Genomic DNA, 11,740 nt, shown 5'->3' with positions numbered 1-11,740 from the left:
AGACTGAACTGATGCTGTCAGGGCAGCATCCCCCTCCCAATTCCCTCCCAGATCCTATTCTCAAATCCCATTCCCCTCCCAGCTGCAGCATGGGCACTGCAAGGAAAGTCCCCCACAGGCTGGAGGGTCCCCTTTACTGGCAGCCTGGTTCCCACAGGCCACGTCCTGCCAGCAATAACTGCAGCTTTTCCTGGGAGCTCTGTGTATGTGATCAGCTGGAGCATTCCAGCCATGGGGACCACTCTCCTGGGGAATCTTGGTGTCTCTGCAGGATTGTTTTGCTGCAGACAGCCTGTTCCCAGCATCCAGCTGTCTCCAGTGCTCTGTTCTCATCATCCAGTGCCTCTAAGGGTGGAGGGCACACTCATCCCACTGGAGGGGTGTCCCTTTCATTGCAGTGTTTGGGGTAGTCCCACAATCAGCCAGGCACTCTCCTTACTGTCTGTTTTCCTGGGGAGACATGCAGCACCCCGAGTTTGCTGGGTCCTGGGTGCACATGCAGTGACCCCTGTCACTGCTGTGGGATACTCTGGGGAGAGGAGGCCCAGCTTGCCTGATGGGACAGTGACCTGAGTCTGGGGTGGGATTTTAAACAATAGGAAGCTGTGGGTGCCCAGAAATGCCTGCAGAGAAGCCAGAAGCCCTGTAAGCACACCAGACAGAGGCTAGCTGGACACAGCTGTTTAATGAATGCATCTCAGTACAGATAGGGAGCTGCAACCCACGCACCCACGGCCGCCTCCTCGCCATGGCTCTGGCCACATCTCGGACCTGGCATCCGAAATATCCCCATTGGCGCTCTGGCCACATCTCGGACCTGGCATCCAAAATATCCCCATTGGCCTGGCACGCCAGGGTGGTAGAGGAAGATGTCGTGGCACTGGTGCGCCTCCTGGTCTTGCAGTGGGGGAGACCCTGGAGAGGGGAACTGTGCCCTGGCTGGGGGAAGGGGGCTGACTGGGATGATGCCCACAGGGCATCAGGGATGGAGGTGAGGGAGTGACCAGGCTGCTGCAAGTGCACCCCTGGCCTGTGTACACCCCGGGGCCTCCTGGGTGAGCCACAGAACACCAGGCAGGGAGAGGCTGAGGGCACTGCGGGAAAGGGATTAGTGGGGCAGGAGCAGCTACTGGGACTGCCATGGGACCTGGGCATCCCAACCCCTGGCGTGTCTGGGGCAAGGCTTCTGGGCTTCCTGCTCCTTCATCTGTGGGCTGAGTGCATCTATCACTGTGGGCTGCCAACAGGCCCAGTGAATGCCTCATCCCTGCAGCTGGCACCTGGGGGGGCTCAGGGCTCTGCCTCCTCCTCCTCCCTACCACTAGCACTAATGCTCCTAGCGAGGCAAGGCTGCCCACTTGATGCAGAGGGTAGAGAGCGAGACTGAACAGGGTTGGTGTGGGATTGGAATGGCAAGCAAATGAAGAGCATCCCTTGGAACCAGGGGGACAGGAGGGAATGAGGGATGCAGGGGAGTGCTGCTGGCAAGATCAGAGGCATAGGGGGGTTCCCCTACATCTGACCTTGCCTTCCTATCCTCTGATGCTTTCTGTTACCAGTGCTCCTTCCTACACCATCGCTGTTGGCATTAAATAGTTGGTTGCCAGCAGGGAAGGGTTGAGCCATGCCAGGAAATCGTCTCTTCCAGCCATGAGCTGTGCATGCAAGAATGGACCTACTGGGCTCCAACCCCTGTTGGAGTAGGGCAGGGATGTGAAAGACCCAAAGGGAGTCAGTCACATCCCCTGAGGATCCACCACACTGATGAGCTGAGACACTGCTTGCTGCAGACCCGTGGGTGCTGCCTGTGGCACGCAGAGGCTCAGCTGTGCTGCCCCATGATGCTGTGGGAGGCTGGGGGCACACGGGTGCTCTGGGAATGCTGTCACCCCACAAGCACCCAGGGCAGCCCCTGCTCTGTGTGCGGGTCCCTGGGTGCTGTGAGGACAGGGATCATGGGGGCAGCATGTTCCCTGCCCCTTGTGCCCCATGGTGACCCTGGGCACAGGACCCTTGCCCACCGTGGTCCCTGCAAGGGCACAGGGAACAGTGGGGACACTCCCTGCCCCGCCCTGCTTCCCCCCACCAATCAGAGACCCGAGAGCTGCTCCCGCTCCCTCCGCCAATCAGAGCCTGGTGCCCATCCTCTTCACAGCCAATCCAAGGGGGAGGTGGGGCATAGGGCAGCATGGCTGCTTCCCCGCCAGCCAATCGGCACCTGGCTGTGCCCGCGGGGAGGGCGGGGCAGGTCCCCATGGCGGGCGTGGCACCGCGCCCTCGAGGCGCGGCCGGCTCTAGGCGAGGGGCTGCAGGTGCAGGGCGGCGCTGTTGGGGCGCGCGGCCAGGATGTAGGCGACGTTCTCCCGCAGGAATCCAGGCCAGTCGATGCTCCTGCGGGCACATGTGGGCTCACTGGACACCCTGGCAACACTGCTCCCCCAGGGTCTCCCCAAAAAATGGGGGTGTCCACCACCCCCCTAACCATCCCTGCCTCACCTGGTCTCCTCCTGCTTTGTGGCTGGCAAGATCTTCTCCGGGCTCTTGCCATTCCTGCTGCTGGCGGGGCTGCCCTCTGATATGGGCCCCACGTGGCTGATGCTGTGGAAGGGAGGAAGATGCTCTTCATCCCCTCTCCATTGCACCCCAAGTGGTGGTGGTGGTGGGGGAAAAGGATGCACAGGGCTGAGGGGCCATGGAGGGGGAGGTGGTGGGAAGTAGGGCAACCATTTCTGTGCTGAGCCCCTTTGGTAGATGTTGGGACTGTGCTGGGAGTACTGGCTGGGATATGACCCCTACACCAGGGTGGGCATCCCCTCACCTGACATTGCAGGACAGCATCTCCTTCTGGTGCTTGCGGAACCAGCTGTGCCGGGCCTGGCGGCACTCAGCCTCCCCGATGAAGCCATCGTTGTCCTGGTCCAGGGCCAGGAAGGCTGTCCGTGCCCGCTCCCGCTCCTTGGGTGTCAACAGCCGCAGAAGGGCATTCTAGGGGGTCAGAGAAGTGAAGGTGGAGCACTCATCCTGTGGGAACCTCCCTCCTTATATTCCCAAAGCTGTAAGGGTCTCCACCCTGAGTGCCATGGCTATGGGTGTCAGCTGTAGGAGCCAGCTTTGGGTGCCATGACCATGGGTGCTGTGGCTGTGGATGCTGGACCCAGGTGCCACTGCCACATCTGCTGGCCATGGTAGCCAGACCTGGGTGCTGTGACCTTGTGTGACAGCCATGGGAGCAAGCCCTGGATGCCACAACCATACCTGCGGCCGTATTTTCTGCAGCAGCTGGATGGACTCGTGGGAGAGAAAGTCCTGCCACTCAATGTGCCCCTTCTTGTCAGGGTCCAGAGCGTTGAACTGCAGGGCTGCCTGCTCCTCCTGTGCCTCGGGCATGGTCCGCTCAAACTGCTGCTTGTGCACTTGGTGTTTGTAGTGCAGGAAGTCATCCAGGGTCAGGCAGCTCTCTGCAGGGGACAGATTGGCTGTGCTGTGCCCAGGAAGGAGGGGGGACCCACCTCCCCAGCTGCTTCCCGCAGCCATCTGGGACCCACTGCATGGAGGGTACACACCTGGAATGATCTTGCAGTTCTTCAGGGTCTCCATCAGGCTGTACATCTCCTCCTCTGTCAGCAACAGATTGAGGTTGTCCTGGGGTGGGGGGCAGAGAGGAGCCATGAGGAAAAGACATGGGGTGAGGGAGCACATCTCTTTATGGCAGCACTGGGATCCCTTGAAGGCAAATGGGTGAGGACACCCAGAGATATGTGCTGTGTCACCCAAGGGTGCTGCAGTGGGATGGCTCCACACCCCTGGGCTTTGGCCATTCCAGCTCTGCTACAGCATCTCATGTGCCCACAGTGTCACATCCTGAACCAAGGTTCTGAGGAGCTGTCTGCAGAGGTGAGAAGGTGGCAAAGGGCCACTGTCCCCTGCATCTGGTGACCCCATCAGGCCAAGGTGGGTGGTGGGAACTGGAGAGCAGCACTTCCCCCATTGCCCCAGAGCAGGCTGTGAGGTGGGACCCTGCTCACGTCCATGTGGGACACAGTTCCCTGGGGAGCACCCACCACCCAGCAGCAACCTGGTGTCCCCCAGTCCAGGCACTCACGCAGTAGTAGCAGCTCCAGCCGGTCTCGGTGTGCGCGGTCTCTGTCACCTCCACGGCGCTGTCCTTCTGCAGGTACCCCATGCGGCGCAGGCAGCCATCGTGGTACACCCGGTGGCAGATGCGGCAGGGGAAGAGGCTCTCGGCTGTCCACACCTCGCATATCTCACACATCTCGTCATTCAGGATCTGGGGAGGGATGGGCACATGCTCAGCAGAGCAGTGTGGGCAGGGGCTTGGCTTCTCCATCTGGGCGGTGCTTGGCAGGTGGGGGTGGATGCTGAGGGGGGGAAGATGGAAATGTGTGGGGCTGGCATAGGACCTGGCTGGTCAAGTTAGAGGAGGGTGGGTGTGTTTGTGGGGAAGAGTGGTGGGTGGATGGATGGGTCTGGCTGTAGGGTTGGTGGGGCTGTGGAGTCGTAGGCTCTCTGCAGTGTGTTACATGTGGGTGGCTGGACTGTAGGGTTGTACATTGGCTGGTCTTTAGGATTGTAATTATCAATGAATCAGCTGTAAGGTTTTCCTCACATTTCCATTTCTACTTCCAAAGAGATACTAACCTTTGTATATTATCTAGGTACCCTGGGTAATTTAGGCTCAGGGTGTGATCAGACACTCGAATAGGCCCCGAAGGGCAGTGGTCACAGCACCAAGCCTGGACAATACTCTCAGGCACATGGTGTGATTGGTGGGGTGTCCTGTGCATGACCAGGAGTTGGACTTCAATGATCCTTGTGGGTCCCTTTCAACTCAGGATATTTCATGTCTTTATGGTGCCATATAAGGGTGTAGGTGGGCTGGGGTGTAGGCTTGTAGGGTGGGTGGCTGTATGTGTAGGGTTGTGGGTGTGGATGGGTGGGTTGTAGGAGTGGGTGGATAAGCTGTTGGGTTGTAGATGGGCAGGAATATTGGGACTGCAGGTATGGAGGGATGGCTTGAGTTGCAAGCTGGTTGACTGTAGGTGGACAAACATGTAGATCAAATTGTCCTCTCTTCCCCAGACCTAGAACTGTCTGTGCCCAGCAGTGACTTCTCCTTTTCAAGACACCCCAGGGTGCCTCCAGGGCACATCTGAGCAGCTGCACCCCCCTCCCAGTGTGGCACCTCCACCTGCCCAGCCTGGCTGCTGGCACTGTACCCCACTGAGCCACCCTGTAGGGCTTTGCGAGATTGTCACTGCCTGGCAGACGCTCAGATGCTTGTCCACCTCCGGCCCTGTCCCCATCCCTCCCACACTGTCTCTGTGGTTCCCTCAGCTCACCTGCTCCCTCTGCTCCAGGCTGATGTCCGGGGGCTCATCATCGTGGAGCTCCCTCTTGGGCCGGATGAAGGCTGGTGGCGTGAACCTGTTGGCCCGGTCGAACTCCTCTGGCTCCACGCCCCGGCCATCCCGCAGCCGCTCCCAGGCCGCCTTGCCGGCACTGCTCTCCTCCGGCTGGGAAGGTCCTGCCACCGCTTCCTCCTCTCCCTCTTGCACCTCCTGCTCCAGCGTCCCCTGGCGTGCAGTCCCCGCCTCCGCCCGACGCCGTGTCGATGGCTGCTCCCGCAGCCCATCCTTGAAGGCTGACACGGCCAAGCTGACCTTCTGCACCCTCTCCACCGTCTGCCTCCTGGACATCAGCACCCCCATGGCTCTGCGGTGGGAAGGAAGGTGCTATGTCCCTGACCCCCAAAAGGGTCTCCCGGTGGTTTTCCCCCAGCTGCATGAGGAGCAGTTCAGGGCAGGGAGAAGTGGGGTCTTTGCAACAAATTGACACTGGGATCATGGTGGTGGCCGTGAGGAGGTGGATTTCTGGCCATGGAGGGTCTGAGTGGGTGGGGGAATGGGACAGAAGGCAGGGAGATGGTTTGGGGGTGCCTCCCCACCTTGCTCTATAGATTCCAGCTTAACAAGAAACACATCCAGGCCTTTTCCATGCCAGATCAGTAAACCCCAGAGGGACTAGGACCAGCTGTAACCCTTCTCCTAGCATGCATCTCCTTTCTTCCTTAAAGATCTCTGTGGCTAGTCAAGGGTGAAAGACATCCTCCCTGCAGCCCTGCCCAGGACTAGATCATGGCAGGTCTGGTGCTGACACCTCACCTTCCTTAAATTCCTCTTCACTCAGCTGCCTCTTCTTGCACTCACATGTTTGTGTGTGTGCTGCTGCTGTGATCACTGGGCATCCTGCAAGGAGCCATGTGGGGAGGCTGGGCCAGCCGTAGGAGGACTGTGAGGGTGCAAGAGGGAAGGGGAGCAATGTATGGGATGGGGCACAAGGGACCCAAGAAGGATGTTTGGCTTCAGTGCCGGGGAAGATCACCTTAGGATAAAGTGGGGAGGCCAACAGCAGCAGCAATAACAAGCTGGGCTCTGTCCGACTGGGTGTGAGCTGAAGCTGAGGAGAAGCAGAATTTGGCCTCCAGCATTGTGGAGCACAGCATCACCTCACATGGGTCCAAGGGCTTCCCTCGTGCCATGCTGGGGTTGCACCATGGAAGATGCTGCCCTGGGAGCAGTGGTGGAATCACCATCTCTGGAAGTGTTTATAAACCATTATAGACATGGCACTTAGGGATGCGGTTTAGTGGTGGCCTTGGCAGTGTTGGGTTAATGGTTGGAGCCGATGATCTTAGAGGTCTTTTCCAGCCTTAATTATTCTCTAATTCTATGCTGCAGCAAAGAGGCACTTCCAGCTGGTGCCCAGGGACTGGGAGGCAGAGCAGGGAGATTGGAGCAGCAATCTCCCTCCCCGCCAGCCTCGGCAGGGAAGTCCCCAGGTAGCAGGATAATTAGCAGCACGCGTGCACGCCGCCGGGATCTCGCTGCCTGCGGGAGGACTCGACACCGCGAGCACTGCTGTGGCAGGGAGCCTGGTCAGGGTAATTACAGGTACCCCGCAGCAGCAGGGCCGAGCGGAGTGGAGCAGAGCATGCTGGCAGGCGGCAAACATCACTGCGTGCACACGCATGTGATTCCCCAGCCTCTCCCCACTGCCGCGGGACCATCTGCCTGCAGATTCCCACGCGCTGAGCTGGGGATGCAACACGTGTGGTGTGGGCCCCGTCCTGCACGTGGGGGTCCCAGCAGCGGGCGCGTGTGCGGGCTGGGGTATTTGCACCTGTTGGCCGCAGTGCCTGGCTCAGAGCTGGTGCCCGGACTTCTTCAGCTCCCAGGGCTTTGCAAGGGTGGGAGCGGGGCAGAGCTGGAGGCACGTGTCCGAGCCACAGCAACAGCATCTCTGCGGCTGTGCCAGTGGGAAGGAAAACACCTGGGTGTTTCTACCTCCTCGCCGTGCCACCACCCTCTGCCTGGCTGGCTCAGGATCACGTCTGCCGTGGTCAGGATCAGCTCTGCTGCTGGGCAGCATTGCAGCTCTGCCTGCGAGCGAGAGAGTCGGAGAAGTCACAAGGAAATCCCCCCAAGATTTGCCTTTGTAGGTCCCTGCAGCACCGACTGTTGACCAGTCCTGGCCTACTCCTGCCCAAGGTTTGGGTAGAAGTGGGGAGGAGAGGGTCTAGAGGGGCTAGGCTCACAGAGAAGAGTGAAAAGAGGTGTGTGGCCCATAGCACCCCAGTCTGCTTGGTACCCACACCGATGTTCCTCATCTCATCGTGCTGGCAGCTTCTCCCCACGATGCTGCTGAGCTCTGTGTGCCCCAACCCCAGCCACCCTGCAGTACAATAGAAGGCTGGCTGGTGTGTGGACTTGCTGTATTCCTCCCCAAATCTGGCTCTCCTGCGTGTTCACAGTCACCCACCTGCACTGCGCTGCTGCTGCTGCAAGATCCCAGCCCACCTCCCTGTTTCCTGTCCTCTCTCAAGCCTACCCCAAGTGCCTTCTGCCACTGCCTACTGTGTGCCTGGAGCCTGGACAGTGTCACTTCTTAGTCACGACTTGTGTCTATTCTCAGCTCTGCTTGCCTCCCTGCCCCTGCTAGTGCTGCACAGCTGGACCCTGACTGCACATCCAGGGCTGAATGGCTTCACCTTCAACTCAGTCTCCAGACTCCACTGCCTTTCCACAGGCCCCATTGCTCCCCAAATACCCCAAACTTGCTCTGCACTGTCCTGACCCCTTTTTGTCTCTGCCCCATGCCCTGCCTGACCTGGCTTTGTGGGGTGGGACTTCACCTTCACATAGAACCTGGGATGACTTGGGGGCCTGCCAGACTTTGGGAGTCCGCCTTCTCCTGGGGAGGGAGGACCAGGGGCAGTTTTGCCTCATAGCAGCCCAGAAACCTGAGCAGCCCCTGCGTCCCCACGTGTCCTTGGGGGAAGGTGTCTCCAGTACTATTTGTGTCCACCCCCCGAGGCAAACAGAACCACCACCTGTCTCATCATGACCTAAGAGGTGAGGGGGCCTCGACCTTGCTGCCAGGCTGCACCATGGGGCTATTTTTAGGTCGCCCCCACAGAGGAGCTAAATCTGGGCATAGGCAGGAGCTGCCTGCAAACACCGGGCTCCACTGAGCCCTGCCAGCTCCGGGGGCTGTCACAGTGGGTGGTGGGAAACTTCCCAACCCCTTCTCTTGTCCCCATCCCCCTGCACCCCTGCCCTGATCCTTGAGTGACACCCGTTCCCCACACTCTTCTCTTTTGGATTTGCTCCTTACTGCTTCATTCCTGCAGCAAAACACTGAGCCAGAAAGCATTTCATCCTCTTAGTGCCCATGGACACATCTTCCCCAGCTTTATGCTCCTCTCTACGTGGAGAAACTGAGGCATGGAAGCAAGGCTCGTGCAGCTGGAGTGAGAATTAAGCCTGTGTTAGGTGCGAATGGGGAGAGAGCTGGTGGTTAGCACGGAGGCACCCCGGGAGAAGGAAACAGGGCAGAGCATCCAGATGCAAACAGAGCAAGCGGTGCCTGCATGGCTGCAAAATCTCCGTCCCATGGCAGAGCACACGTGGCTTGTGCTGGGGTTAGGGGGTGCCAGGTTAGTGGTGGGTGGTGGCGGCGGGTGACACACGGGTGGGTATGACACACGGGTGGGCGTGCGTGGTGCAGCTGGGGCGGTGTGGCGGCTGGGAGCGCAGCAGGGACGTGTCGGGAGCAGCACGGGGGGGGCTGTGTTTGTTAGGGCTGGATGTGTCACAGGGGGGATGAGATGCGAGGGGTGGATGTGCTGCTTTGGGGTGAACGTGCCACGGCGTGGCTGGCAGTGCGGGGCGGGTGTCACGGCCCACGGGGGGGGGTTGCTGTGGACATGGGGTGGGTGGTGGTGGCTTTGGGTGCAGGGGTGTTGCAGGAGCTGTGGGAGTGGGGTGGTGTCTGTGGCAGCTCGGGGGTGTGGGATGGGTGCTTCTTGGGGGCTGTGGGCACAGGGTGAGCTGTTGTGGTGTGCAGTGGTCGCCTGGGGACATGGGGATGTGGGGCCACAGGGTCTGTAGCCACAGGTCTGACTGTTACCTACCCCACAGTGTGTCCTCGGTGAAAGGCCCTCCCAGCAAATGAAGGGTCAGTGGTGCACCCTTGAGCAGGCACCCACTCCCAGGGGGATGCATCAGGGGTGTCTGTGGACCAGAACCCCCTGATGTGCCAGGAACCGGCTCCCTGGTCTGGGAGGAAGAATGTGCCTGGTCCCCACAGGCTGCCAGGGGGCCAGGCCTCCTCCCTGCCCTCCCCAGGCTGCTGGGTCTTTTGCCCTGCAGTGCTGTGCCTTACTTAGAGCAGCATTAGGGAGCCTGGGGGCAGAGGGGTGGGGTGACAACAGGGAGGAGAACCCTGGGACCTCAGAACCCATGGCAGCCTGGTCCCAGGTCTCAGTCCGAAGGGCATGAAGCAGGGCTGGGAGGAGCTGCCACGGCTCTACCATGGCTCTTGCACATCTCTGCAAACCCTGGCAATTGCTGCCTGCCTGGGGTGAGGGGGACCAGGCTGCAAAGGCAGCAGGCTCTGCTTAGGGGACGTGGCATTCCAGCTCCTTGAGCTGGCTGCAGATGGCCATAGGGGTCTGCCAGCATCCTCTTGTCCCCTCTCCTGGACAGACAGCACATGCCACAACTGTGGCACTGCTGGGACTGCTGCTGTGAGATGATCTATTTGCCATGGGGCAGAAAGGTCCGTGGCTGATGGTCTGATGGTCCCTCCCACCCTCTGCAGGGCTATGGGAGTCCAGTGGGGATGTCAGGTGGGAGGGTGCTGTGTCCCAGTCCTGGGGAGACCAAGCCAGTGGCTGTTCTCCCTGCCGGATCAGGTTGCCCATCCTGCCGCGCTATGACAGATTTTATAGGTGTGTCGCACTCTTTCATCTCCCAGAGGGGGATAAAAATGCCGTGACAGCAGAGTCCCTTCCTCTGCAGCAGACACAGCTCCTGCCCAGCTCTGCACTTCTCCTTCTCTTCTCCCTCCCCAGATACCCACATGAGGACCCCGATGCCTGGGCAGGACCCTCTCACCCCATCCTCATCCCCACTCCCAGGCATCCCATCCCAGGAGCTCTAGTCCCAGGATCCCGGGGGCAGTGGGGGAACCCACCGAAGGGTGACACAATGTGTGGACAGCCCATGCTACGCACCCAGCAATGCACCTATAATGCAAAAAAAAAACCCCACTTACCAGGATCGGGGTCGCTCTGGGAACACGAGCCCTAGACAGCAGTCCACACGATCTCCATTGCCGCTGCCTCTGTCCACGAGCCCCTCTGTGCCTGCGGGTGCTCACCGCATGCCGTGCCCCGCGTGCAAATCCCTGTCAGGGGATGGATGGAGCGGCGAGGGTGGTACCCGGGAAGCCGGAGCCCTGCACTTGCTGCCGGAGGATGCAGGAGGCAGCGCGATGCTGGGAGCGGATGCCTGTGTCTATCGCACACACACACACACACACACACACACACACACACACACACACACACACACTCTCAGAGGAAGCAGGGAGCTTGTGACTGGGGCTGAGCAGATGCAGCCTGGTTTGCTGTCCCTGTACCAATTGCTGCCCGAGCCGTGTTAAAAAGCTCTCCGAGAAACGGAGATTTTTTTTAACCGGGCTGACGTGTGCTGGAAGATACCAATAAAAGCTTTCCCTGCATCTCCTTTGGCCCCCTGGGTTGAACCGCCTTTCTCAGAAAAAACCTCAAGGATTACAGAGGTGGGACTGCATCCAAAGATGAGCAAAGGTCTCATCTGCTCCCGCTGTGGGGTCTTCCCCAGACCAGTGCCTGAGTCACGGGCTACCTGCACCTGCTTTAACCCAATGTCTGCTGGTCAGTGCTGCAGGCAGGCTGTCCTTCCCACACGATGGTGCAGCAGGGGCACGGTGGCTGCTGGCTACATGCAGCCCTGTGTGCCCAGTTCAATGCAAAACCCGGGGTTTTTGTTCTTCTAGTCCCCAGGACTTGTTATATCACCTGAGTGGACACCACAGGGCTGCAGCAGAGCTGGGGGCATACAGGGGGTTGGAAGGAGGTGATGGGGCAGGAGGGAGGATGCTGGTGGGGAGAAAAAGGCACAGCTCTAATGCAGCACCTCTGAAGGCAGAGTATTTGGTCCATATGCATCCCCAGCTGCTCTACATCAGCTTGGTGGGGATGGTCATTCAGCCCCTTACACCTTACTGCAAGGGGGTGCCACTGGTAAGGGGCTGCACTTTCCCCTTCAGGAATAGACAGGTCTACATGGGGATGATTTAGGGTGAAACAGACTCTGAGCCCTCCTAGGAGCAG

General features: G+C 59.7%; 1 protein-coding gene across 2 annotated transcripts; it reads right to left on the bottom strand.

Moving 5' to 3' along the window:
• Positions 1-666: 666 nt before the first annotated feature.
• Positions 667-11,028, bottom strand: PHF24 (PHD finger protein 24). Of its 2 annotated transcripts, XM_054517896.1 has the most exons (9): positions 10,639-11,028; positions 9,494-9,593; positions 5,361-5,733; positions 4,103-4,288; positions 3,564-3,642; positions 3,256-3,458; positions 2,819-2,985; positions 2,497-2,598; positions 667-2,391 (listed from the first exon to the last, which is right to left on the bottom strand). In XM_054517896.1, the coding sequence occupies exons 3-9, from the start codon at positions 5,727-5,729 to the stop codon at positions 2,295-2,297; spliced, it is 1,203 nt and encodes a 400-aa protein (XP_054373871.1). In that variant the 5' UTR covers positions 5,730-5,733; positions 9,494-9,593; positions 10,639-11,028; the 3' UTR covers positions 667-2,294. The 2 variants fall into 2 exon arrangements, with proteins under 2 accessions (XP_054373871.1, XP_036259016.1); XM_036403123.1 differs by lacking the exon at positions 9,494-9,593 and having other exon boundaries at positions 10,639-11,027.
• Between the last annotated feature and the right edge of the window lie 712 nt (positions 11,029-11,740).

This window comes from Molothrus ater, chromosome Z (assembly GCF_012460135.2).
Source record: "Molothrus ater isolate BHLD 08-10-18 breed brown headed cowbird chromosome Z, BPBGC_Mater_1.1, whole genome shotgun sequence".
In the NCBI taxonomy this organism is placed as follows: Eukaryota; Metazoa; Chordata; class Aves; order Passeriformes; family Icteridae; genus Molothrus; species Molothrus ater.
The sequence above is the reverse complement of the archived record's forward strand: the minus strand, read 5'-3'. Positions and strand labels throughout refer to the sequence as shown.

Excerpts from the sequence above, each read along its gene's own strand:
- PHF24 (XM_054517896.1), bottom strand. The coding sequence starts at position 5,729 with ATGGGGGTGCTGATGTCCAGGAGGCAGACGGTGGAGAGGGTGCAGAAG. Across the intron at positions 4,289-5,360 it reads GCCTGGAGCAGAGGGAGCAG|ATCCTGAATGACGAGATGTG; the intron begins GTGAGCTGAGGG and ends ATCCCTCCCCAG. Across the intron at positions 2,392-2,496 it reads ACAAAGCAGGAGGAGACCAG|GAGCATCGACTGGCCTGGAT; the intron begins GTGAGGCAGGGA and ends ATGTGCCCGCAG.